General features: G+C 46.7%; 1 protein-coding gene across 1 annotated transcript in view; it reads left to right on the top strand.

Moving 5' to 3' along the window:
* The window catches only part of LOC117455037 (cell adhesion molecule CEACAM20-like), a 30,349-nt gene that overhangs the window by 14,461 nt on the left and 3,388 nt on the right, over positions 1-12,500 (top strand). The window contains exons 7-8 of the mRNA XM_034094383.2: positions 552-806; positions 4,466-4,583. Coding sequence (XP_033950274.1) covers positions 552-806; positions 4,466-4,583 — 373 coding nt within the window. The remainder of the gene's footprint in view (positions 1-551; positions 807-4,465; positions 4,584-12,500) is intronic.

The raw sequence follows: 12,500 nt of genomic DNA, 5'->3' as shown, positions 1-12,500 counted from the left end.
AAAAATATATATTTGAAAGCAAAAGCAGCACATCTTCACATGTAAGCTGGAGCTGTGTAATATCTTTGAACATAAACCTCTCAGCAAAATAACTAATACATTCATTTTCTGTTAACATGGTTTTAGTAACTTCATCAAACCATTTATATTTGAAACATTCGTCCTCAGTATTGTGTGTCAAAATCAGAACTTATAAAGTAACTAGTAAATAAATATGTAAAATAATTGTATTGGAGTAAAGAGTAAACATGTTGAGTAGAAGTATATATAAGTCTATAATGAAATACTTGAGTAAAGAACAAGTACCTTAAATGTACATTACTTGGGTTAATGTACTTAGTTACCTTCTATGTGGTGTCCGTCAGACGGCTCACTGGAGCGTGTGGACTGTATGATGTGGCCTGTGTCCTGGAGAGGCTCTGAATGGGAGTCAGTATGAACACAGGAAGTAGCACGTGTACAATAAGAGAAGGTGTACGGGTGGACATTGTTCATCTGAGGAATAGTGGTGAGGAATGCAGCTGATGGACCCTGTGTGTGTTCTCCTGCAGACGGCCCTGAGGCGGTCCAGGTGGTCGGGGATCCTGCTGTGGAGGTGGACACCAACGTGGTGCTCACCTGCTCCGCCGCCTCCGTGCCCCCCGCCAACTTCACCTGGAAGTTCAACGGCACCAAGACCGAGGTCAAAACGGCCCAGTATCAGATCCAGGCGGCTCGCTACAAAAACACTGGGATGTACATGTGTGAGGCGCACAACGCCGTCACTGGCAAGACCAGCACCTACACACACACCCTGTCCGTCAAAGGTGAGAGCCTGCAGGAACACACACCCAGCTGCACATGAGGATGCACACATGTATTACCAATGCAACTTCCTTTACGGCAACCTCTGCAAGAAAGGGTTAGATGTTCACTACCCAGGATGATTCAAACATATATCACCTCTCATCAGATCCACTGGCTCAAAGGTATTCACAGAGTGGGCCGGTGTATTCTGAGCAGCCTGCGTGTGACATGTGTTGATCCGTGTTGATCAAGTGGTTTGGCAGACACGCCACATCACGCACTGCATGGGACCTACCTGGTTAAAGAAAGGTTTGAAATGAAATGAATGTAGCATATTATTTTCGATGGCTTTATTGTCTGATCAGTCTGATCAGTGTGACAGATGAACAGATGCCACCGGGCTCTCAGCTAAGACACAGCCACTCAGAACCGCAGCATGTGCACGGCTCCTTGTGGGTGCTGCAGTTTGTGGAAGTGGCGGAGCGACGTTCTGGTGCTCTCCGTCAGAACTGCACCCCTGTCAGACGAGACATATACCACGTGATGACACGTTAGGCTCGTGTTGTGTTCAAGGACCCTGACCTTGGCCAGGAAAAACAGGTCCTCGCTTGTTTACATTTTTTTTTTTTTGCGTGTGTTTATAAATTACCTCGAGGGCCGTATCAAATGGTCTCGCGGACCGTATACGGCCCGGAGGCCAGAGGTTCCCCACCCCTGCTCTAGTTCATGACAGGAAACCTGTAAAACCAACAATGACGTTCATTCCAGTGTTTTGCAATAGGTAAACGTTACTAATGATCTAGACCAGGGGCCGGCAACCCCTGGCACGCGGCACCGTAACCAGTGGCACACTAGGAATAAGGGTGCAAAAATAATTAAATTGTATTTTCGGCTCCTGAACGAGACTCAACACAACAACGTCTCCCCGTTAGCTGCAGAAGGAAGCAATGCACGCAACTCAGCCCCGCTCTCTTTAACTCCAGGCGACTTTCTGCCGCTTTCCTCCGTGGTGCTGATCGTCTCACCACAGAGGAAAGCACTTCACTAACTGCAGTACCCATAAGGAGCTGTACACATCAGTGTGCGAAAAAGTACACGTCCCACCGTCCGGGACGTGTTATTTACAATATCGGACAAGTAGATCTTTCAATTGACTTGTCCGGCGGACAAGTGACGTTTTTCGCCCCGATGTATTGACAAATTATTGATACATTCAGTTTACAAAAGGCAGAACTCATTCGCAAATTGTCCGTGTCCGCCATTGTTCGTTTAGAAATGTTAGTTTCGGTTCTGCATGTCGATTCCTAAGGAAATGCATCTCGCCGCTTTCTGTACAGTTAGACGGGGGCTGGGCGGGGCGGGGCGGGGCGGAGCGGGAAGTGTAGCACAGTGGCCGGGTTGGGAAGCAACACTCGGTTCCGAGTAGGAACAAATAACAATTGTCCGGTCCCGGGATTAATAAGAGTTGTGAGGAGGGGAGGCGAGGCCGAGCCCCGCGGACCGCAGCTCTCTCTATGCTCCGTATCAGCTGATCGCTGCACGGTGCAGCTCAGCGCCTCTCTCTCTTTCTACACACAGCGGATCCGCTGCCTGTTTAACAGCCTCAACTTTGTCAAACTTTCTATGTTCTTTCTCGAACACGTAATGAAGGTTATTAAGCGTTTTAGCTCCTATGCTGTTAATATTGACCGCCATTTCCTTTATGAAGTGAAGCAGCCTCCCTGTCTGTCCTCGCGCTGTCCTCACATCCCCGGACCCCCAGACTCGGAGGAGCAGGATGTCAGTATTGTTTATGAAGCAGGGTATAGAAAGTACATTATTGAAATGCTATTTATACTATTTATTAACTTTTACAAACAGTGAGGGACTGGGCAGCTGCAGCAGGTGTATTGCAGGACATGTGTAAGTACGTGCAAGCGTCTTTGAGTTGTAGAAAAGCGCTAGGCCTATAGGCTATAAATATAATAATAATAATAATAATAACTTTATTTGTATAGCACCTTTCATACAGGGGATTGCAGTTCAAAGTGCTTTACATCAGTACAAAATAAGACATAACATCAGTGTAAAACAAGCAGCAAGAGCATAAAGTGGGATAAAATAATTAAAAATAAAAACATGGGGAATAAAACATAGAGAAATAGTGCAATGTCAATCACAGAGAATAGTGCAGTATAATAGTGTAAGATCAGTAAAATGCTTTGGTAAAGAGATTAAGCCTTCCCTAATATTGTTGGGTAACGTGTTCCACAGTTTGGGGCGTAGTTTACAAAGGCTGCATCACCGATCTTCTTAGGACTCTTTCTGGTGACCTCTAGTAGACCTGCAGCTGATGATCGCAGAGTTCTGGCGGGTGTGTAGTTCATTAGAGAGTCAGCCATGTAGCTGGGTCCTTGTCCATTCAGAGCTTTGTATATGAGGAGAAGCACCTTCAAATCAATTCTGAAGGTTACAGGAAGCCAGTGGAGAGTAGCCCTCCTTCCTTTTGGTATTCGTTAGTAGTCTAGCTGCAGAGTTTTGAATGAGCTGGAGTCTTTGTACATTCTCAAACTGCACCACTTAGAACTAACTAAACAATGCAGAGATTATTTTTATATAATTGTATTCAATAACCGTAAGAAATTAAACAGTATGAAGTGATTTGTAAATAGGAATACAGATTTGACTTAATGTTTTCAGAAATATATTTTTCTCCCAGTTTGTCATGGGACTTATTTACACCCTCTCAAAGAACCGGAACCGAAAATAACCGGAATCGAAAAGCAGAACCGGAATCGTTAAAATACAAACGATACCCATCCCTTTGTGTGATGCAGTAAAATGTTACCGCTCACTTACGTTAGCGGTGTCGTAAAAACCGTGGGAAAATGTAAAAAAATACGATGACGAAGAAGAAGATTCCAGTGGCCCCAATTTTTGTCAATTCTGGACAAGTGAAAAATGTATTCGGACAAGTACATTGCCAAACTCACTTGTCCATGGACAAGTACTCTCTAAAAACTTTTTCTCACACTGCACATGCCGCAGTTTTTGCGTGGCTGTGTCTTTGGTTGAAAGCCCAGGGGCGATCTGCTCATCTCTCATCGAAATAACATGCTACAAAGGGGCGGACTGGCCATCTGTGTGTTGAACCTTCCTGTCGGCTCCCAGACCGTAGTCGAGGAGGGCAGAAGCAACAAGCTTCAGGTTCAATAACCCACTTTAGCTTCAATGGCTGCAGAGAGGCGAGCTCTTCTTGGGAGGCCGTTGCATTTATTTAGCTGTTCTTCTGTTTCACAAAATACATCACAGACCTCTGTTTTTCTGCTGCCTCGCTTCACTTCCGGAAACATACACACGTTCCCTCACTGTCGCTCTACCATCCACACACACACAAGCCACACCCCTCTCTCTCTCTCTCTCTCTCTCTCTCTCTCTCTCTCTCTCTCTCTCTCTCTCTCTCTCTCTCTATTATTGAAATGTGTTTGTTAAATTGGGCATCATGTACGTTTCGTTGACAGGGCCACACACTGCTCCCCCGCAGCGAGGCTCCCCCCCAGCTCCTCAACCCCCCCCTCCTAAAATATTTGTGTACTTCCCAACTTGTGTAACATACAAACAGCTAGCAAGCTAACTCTAGAGTGAATGTGCTCCAGAGGATCCCTGTGGGCAGGGGTTCACCATGTGGTTGTGGTTTCAGAGGAAGGAGCGCTGGACGAAGGACTCTCAGACGGAGCCATCGCTGGGATCGTGATCGCAGTCCTGATCACTCTCGGTGCCGCCATCGCACTGCTCTTTTTCTGCAGACAGAGAGTGCCGTGAGTACTTTAAACCTTCACCTGGACTGTGTGTGATGACGCTGAGCTGGGTGTGTGTGTGGGGGGGGGGGGTACCTGTAGCAATCCCTGGTTCCCACATGCCAGTTGGCACAGTTGATGTGTCAGCATACACACATGCAGAAACAAGCACACTCTCAAGCTGTCACAACGCTAATGCAACAGTAACAGTCACACCCCTCATGTACCTCCTCCTTCAGAAGAAGGCTGTCTCTCAGCAGAATCCCATTCTCTCAGAAAAACAGAAACAAATATTATTTCAATATTTTTATATTTTTAGGGCACCAAAAGTATCACTTCTGTTCTTTTAAAATAAAACCCCTTTAAGATGTTTATTAACACAGAAGAGGGAGTGTGTGCAGTTTGTCCCAGCGGGAAATCAACTGCCTCAGAACTAGTTTGTTGGAAATACATCATTTCAACTACTGCACACCCGTCAGCATGCTTCAAGGATGTTGTAGAATGTAGACTCATACTTGATGGCAGTGTGCCTGCGGTCTAACATGGTCTGAACTCTGTTCATGTTAGATTAGATTATAACTGTGGAAGCGACATCATCATCTAACTGAGTCTTTGATTGTGTGGAAAGCAGCAGCTCTTGATAAATGCAGATTGCTTTCCATGTAGACTTTAGAGATCAGTCGGGCGGCAGACCTGCTCTGAGGCTTCACAGCAAAGACCTCAATGCCAAGTGTTCGGGTGGGAAGATCCGGGAACAATACAACTATGACAGGAAGACCCTAGCCTCATCCCAATACCCCTCCTCGACTCCTCCTTTCCCTCACTCGCGTCCCTTCCTTGCGTCTTAGCTCCGCCTCCGTAAGATGCGAGCGAGGGACGCGAGGACAGAGGAGTCCTCAGGTATTCATTGGGACGTCCTCGTTCACTCACTCGTCACTCTTAAACGACGTCTGTTAATGATGCCATGTGCTCAGCTGTCCCCCTCTCATCGGGCTGAACTGGAGAACCTTAGAACCGGCCCCTTTGTGGTTAAACATTTATTTAAATGATGAATCTTTCTCTCGTTAGTCAAGGAATTCAATGTATGATGGTTGGTCCTGCTTTGGTGTTCCGTTGTGGTGTCAAATGTAGCCTAAACTTAAATAAAAATATAGTTATAGTAATGTGAAAGCCTTTTAGAAATGAATTGCACATAATAATTCCCACGGAGCTGTGAGCACTGAGACATGTATGTGACGCTTTTCCACTCATCTTCCAGTTGTGGGTTTTCCTCTGTTGAAATGGACCAGCTGTGAAGGTGGGGGCGGGGCTTTGATACGCGAGTAGTGAAAACACTTCCGCGTAGTCTGCTCGCGTGTATCCTCCCTTTCGTCTCCTCCCTCACCCCTCCTCGACTCCTCCGTGTGCATTTCAGCTATTGGGACGTCCTTCAACATGGCGTGTCTTGATCGATTTCCGGGTCAAGTCCCGGAGGAGGGGAAGAGAGGAGTCGAGGAGGGGTATTGGGATGAGGCTCTCGTATCGCTCACAGTATGAACATCTCACTGGGTTGACTTGGGCATTAGCCAACATGTAGGAAGATGTTGACGCAGACAGGACTCAACTTGCCTTTGAGCAGCTCTTGCAGGAACATGAGTCACGGAGCGTAACGAGCGTCAGCAGGCGACGTGATCTAAATCTGAACAAAGTGCTTCTTCCCGTCAGCGAATGCAGCCGACCCTTACGACCGGCCGTTCTGTGATTCTCCAGATTCTCCAGATGGCCAGTCCGCAGAGGGTGGAACATACATACCGGAAGTAAACAAAGACGTGCAACGGGACGGTTTTCCCACGGAAACAAAACTTAAAATAGTAAATGAAACAATCTCATCTCTTAAAAATCACAACTTATTATGAATTAAACTTATAATGATGTATTCACATGTTTAACTCTGTTACGCACGCAACGAGCAGAAGAGCGTAGCGCAGAATCAGGAGGGGATTCCGTCTCGCAGCGTTTGTGCACTGTTTTGAAATGCCGCTCCTAAACAGGGTGCGAACTGGAGGGGAGCAGGGGGAGCTATAGCTCCCCTAGTGGTGACATGAGCTCCCCTGGGAACATGGTTTGTGAAATCTGGGGGGAGCTCTCTAAAATACTGATATGATGACCAAATAAATTCCATTTTGGGCATGTTTTTTTTTTCAAAGGTGTAAAATAAGTGAAATAAAATTATATTTAGAGTTTATGATTCATGAAAAAAGTGTCGCCTGCTTGCACCGTGCACGCTGCCCGCAGCTCCACCCACTACCCACTCACTCACAAGCTCGTTTAGTTGGCACTGCATGTTTACCAGGCATTGTTGCTGCTGCTGACATGTCGAAAAGAAAAAAACAACGTACCTTGGGCAATTTCTTTAAAAAGACGGCCAAACAACCTGATCAAGAAGACCAACCGAATGTAGCTGGTGGTAGCATATCGTACGTTGTGACTGCTGCTACAACAGAACCGAGAGAGGAGGGAGCTAACGTCAGTGCTAGTGCTAACTTGACAGCTAACGTTAATTTGGGGGCTGAGAGACACAAGAAGACGAGCCGTTGTGTTGTGTGTGTGGTGTCGCGTCTCTCCAGGCAGTGAGAGGGTTGTGTTGTGCTATTAGCTGTATTATTAATATTAATATTGTTCATGGTTGGTGCCGCTGGCTGCTCTTATCGCGTGTGTTCGGCTCTGTGTGGGCTACAGCCATAATAGGCTAAAGCCCATTGGTGGTCCGTGGATTATTTATGATCAAGTTGATTGAAGTTTGCGTAGCCCATATATGCTCGGGAAATCTGTTGACATGAACATGATCCATCGGGACGTTTCATGTAAATGTAGACCTGTGTCACCACCCCGTGTGCAACAGATTTTCTCTTTATAATAGGCCTATGTCTGTGCTGTTTTCTGTGAACCGTGGTATAGTTCGCACACTGCTCCTAAATGACCCTTCTTCGATAAAGCCACGCTCGCATTGCAGACGAGAGACAGGTGGACTTTGAGTTGGAATAGATACAAACATGATCATCCTCCCACTCGGAGCGAAAGTTATATATTTTGGGCTTTTTTGCTTCAGCCATAATTGCGGTTGTGCGGACTGTCACTCCTGTTGCCACGGACAACGTCAGCGAAATAGTGTCCATTGGCCACCAGCCACGCCCCGACACATGCGGTTACGCCGGCCAATCACAACGCTTTGGTGCGTTCAAGTGCATTATTCTGGCACGGGAAGATTATGTTACAGGACATTTACGATAAAACAGAATATTGTTGTTCTATTTTTAGACACATCTCGCGATCGACTGGTTGGGCACCGCTGCCCTACACCTTCCCTTCTCGCCTCTGTTTACAGAGCTCTTGCTAAAGGGGAAGATATTTCCATTGAGTACTGGCTCCAAGTGCTCCATTCTCACCATCGCACACCTTGGTGACTTACCACTGCAGAGCTGAGCATGAACAATGACCAACACCACACACACACACACACACACACACACACACACACACACACACACACACACACACACACACACACACACACACACACACACACACACACACACACACACAGGTACACCTGGGGGGGGGGGCACGCCCTGTTCTCCCTGATAGAGCCCGCTGAATCAGAGAAATGGAAACACAAGTCAGGCAGGACCTCAAGTATACCCTGCAGACATCTCCAGAAACGATCATGTCTCTGTGTCGTAACCTACACACACACACACGAGCACGCACACGCACGCACACACACACACACAGTCTGTCAGAAGTGAACGAAAAATGACCTCACTACACAGCAATGTCCTTGTCCTGCAGGTCTAAAACTAAAACAGGTTATTTTCAAGTTACAAACACAGTTCTTCAACTGCCTAAACCCCCCCCCCCCCCCCTACACACACACACGCGCACACACACACACACACACACACACACACACACACACACACACACACACACACACACACACACACACACACACACACACACACACAACCTGTTGAGTGGGGGTTCCTGGGAAAAGGATGTAGGAAATCAAAATAAAGATGTCCTTCTGTGATAATCAGAGCCTGTATGATAGAAAGCTCTGCGGTAAGGCAGGTGCAGCTAGCGCCACACACACAAAGGCCCAATCCCAGACCACGCCCTACACCCTACCCCTACACACTCCCCCTCCGTGACGGAGAACTCTGTGGAGTGACACTCGCAGCTCAATGAGCTTTATAATAAAATGCACACATTTACCTTTTTCTAGACTAAACCCAGGTTTGATCCTAAGTTAAAACATATGAGGTCATCATGAGGTTGTTAACATCGCAGTTTATCAGTGGATGTTTGCTGGAACTACTTGTTAACAGCGTGTTTCCTGACGGACACACACAGCGTGACTCCGGTCAGGTAGAGACCGGTCTCAAGTCAGCACCGCTGCAGACTCGCTGTTTGAGGGCTTGATAGCCCACTCCCCCTCCACACTCGTTGCTTTGGAACAGCACTTAATGTGGTGTAGGGCGTGGTTTGGGATTGGGCCACACACACACACACACACACACACACACACACACACACACACACACACACACACACACACACACACACACACACACACACACACACACACACACACACACACACACACACACACACACACACACACACACACACACACACACACACACAGCAGAACACACACTGACATGTGGAAGCACAACGAGCCTTACAGCTGTAACGCTTACACAGAAAAAGATAATAAGATACTAAAGACACATGTAGCAACTATATGCCTGAACTTTAGTTTAAAACAAATTGCTAAATATCCAAACACTCTCTTAAACATACCCTTGTCATGCAGGATTAAGTGTGTGTGTGTGTGTGTGTGTGAGGGAGGGAGGGAGTTTCTGTGTTTTGAGAGTACAGGCGTGCTGCATTCCTTCGCTCTGCTCTCAGCCACAGACCCACCTCTTCCTCAGACAGGAAGTGTGTGGGCTGCAACGTTGATGCTATGCAATGCCAACAGTTGTGATCTGATGGCGGCCTGATGTTTCCTCACCTGGTGATGTTTTCCCTTTGCAGGAGTAATACACATTTTCAAACCACTTTGAACCAGTTTGAACCGGAAGCTTCTGGAGCTGTCAGTCCCACCTCGGATGCAGGTGTTAGCTTGCGACATGCTAACAGTCAACATGTGACATGCTAACTGTGAGGGGGGGGGGCTGTGTCAAGGAGGTCCTGGTTGGTGTTTCTCTGGTCATCCACGCACTTCAAATCAAATCAAGTTTTATTTATAAAGCACATTTAAAAGCGATTGTTGGTGGAGCCAAAGGGCTGTACATGTAACAACAACAACAACAACACATTACTACAATCACAGTAAAAGACAACAAATTACAACAGATATAAAAAACACAGGGACAAGTCGGGAGTCGTGCTCCGCTCTGACTAGAAGGCCAGGACTTCTGGTCTATGACCTGTGACCTGTCCCAGTGCATGCTGGGAGGTCCTGGTCTGGTGTTTCCAGTGCCCTGCGTCATCACCATGTGAGGAGGAAAGTGCTTTTCTGCCTTGCAGTCAACGCATGAATATCAAGAGAAACAGCTCATCAGTGGACGCTGACTCACAACTCGTTTTCTGTGAACAGTCAACATATTTGTTTCATGGTTTCTGTGTGATTTTTAAACTCGTTTCTGTCGTTATGTGGGACTATTCAAGTTGGGGAAACGATAGTAAAAATAGCAATCCAACTGTAACTGTCATAAAACACTGACACTACCCTTTATTTATTTATTATAACAATAACCACAACATATTTATTCTTTGGATGTTTTGAATAAAACAGCTTTTTCTTTCAAATAATCGTCGCCCCCCTAAATGTCGTTTGCACTCCACACACTACGGCTAATCAATACCAGACTTCTGAGTGTTCTGCTCGCGTGAGAAAGCTTTACGTCAGATTCAGATGTCTGGTATCGGTTCGTTCATCTTCTAACTCATTCATTTATTAAAGTGGATTCAGTGCTGAACCAAATGAGTGGTGTATTGAGTGACACACAGAGGCAGTGTGTGTGTGTGTGTGTGTGTGTGTGTGTGTGTGTGTGTGTGTGTGTGTGTGTGTGTGTGTGTGTGTGTGAGGGGCGAGGCCGGGGCTCAGAGAATGGAATGGGTGAGGAATGTCACTGTCATGTCTGCACTCGTCTTCCTCGGCTCTCGTTAGTGTCGCTGCTCGCCTGTATCTCTCTCCAACCCTCCACTTCGTCTCCTCTCTTGTTTCAGAGTGTGTTCATCTTCAAACCGTTTTATTCCCCGCCATAATGTTTGAGCCGCAGCCGACCAACTACGAGTCGTAATGTTTGAGCAGCAGCCGACCAACTACGAGCCGTAATGTTTGAGCAGCAGCCGACCAACTACGAGTCGTAATGTTTGAGCCGCAGCCGACCAACTACGAGTCGTAATGTTTGAGCAGCAGCCGACCAACTACGAGCCGTAATGTTTGAGCAGCAGCCGACCAACTACGAGTCGTAATGTTTGAGCCGCAGCCGACCAACTACGAGTCGTAATGTTTGAGCCGCAGCCGACCAACTACGAGCCGTAATGTTTGAGCCGCAGCCGACCAACTACGAGTCGTAATGTCTGGATTTAAACGGAGAAGCGTCAGCCATTGTGAATCGGCCCTCAGCTAGTTCTTAAAGTAGAATGGAATATGGCCCACACCTGAATGTTCTGCTTGTCTCATATTGTACTTCTTAAATGTAAACATATATTACTTAGGAGTATTCATGTTTTAATGTTCAAAAACACATAATGAATCGTAGTTGATCAAAGCCCAATATCTTATTGAAATGAGCAGCTGAAGTACAGCCTGCCCCCCCCCCCCCCCCCACTCAGCCCTCTGGAGAGCTTAGAGCATATTCAAGTCCCAAGCATCCTTTCCCTACCTTTGATAGATGTGGCTAACTTATATCTTAACTTAGGGGGCCTCTGTATGTGGCCCTCAGTGCAAACACTTTGGACCCCCTGCTCTAAATGATTGAGCAAAGCTGACGTGGAGGCTCTGAGTCTGCTTCGTGTTCCCTCTGTGGAACTCTTTCTGTTTGAAGACACGTTGTGCGTCCTCATCGAAGACCGGGTCCTCCCCTCGGCTCCGGCTGTCTGACCGGTCACCTTTTCACAATGTAGTTATTAAGTTGTCTGTGACGTGTGCTTCAGGCGCTGAACAGGATGCTGAGCTGTGCTCTAATAGGACCTTAAGGAATTAGACAAGGAACGTTTATTCATATTCATATTTTGAATTGATGTATGCGTTCTAAGTACCTGAAACACATTGTCAAAGATCAGGGTTCAATAGATATTTATTAAAAATCTCAAAAATAATGCCATACCTGGAATGACATGTCTTCATTATTTCCAATGTATTTTAAACCTAGACACGGGGAGTGGTCCTTTATGTTCTTGTTTTCTTTGGTTTGCTACTCGTGAGGTTGCTCTGACATTTCAGCCCCCGCCTGAGAAAGAGTTTACTGCGTGCAGCCCTCGGGAGGAGGAGCCACGCGGCCTCACATCCCTGAAGCACTTCCACATGAAGTCTGTCAGAGACGTTACCTGACGCACGTCTTCATTCTGTTATCAGTCCAATCTGCTGTCCCTCCTCGTCCCGCTATGGGCCTGATTACACGCAGCGAGGACCTGATCAATATTGTTATCGGGGGATACGTTGAGAACATATACATCTCACACAACCCATTCTTTCACACACACATACGGGTTTTGGGCCGAGGGCGACACCGTACTTCCGGTATGCGCCATTTCACGCGAGGTGCAAGCAGAATATCATAGTCTATTGCCTTAATCAATATAGTCAACTCTAAAATACCACATGAAGCAATGGCATGATAATATTATTTTGACAAGTGGGGTATTCACCTGGTGTTTCCAGAA

Source organism: Pseudochaenichthys georgianus, chromosome 11, assembly GCF_902827115.2.
Source record: "Pseudochaenichthys georgianus chromosome 11, fPseGeo1.2, whole genome shotgun sequence".
NCBI classification, from domain to species: domain Eukaryota; kingdom Metazoa; phylum Chordata; class Actinopteri; order Perciformes; family Channichthyidae; genus Pseudochaenichthys; species Pseudochaenichthys georgianus.
This window is presented reverse-complemented; position numbering and strand designations above follow the sequence as displayed.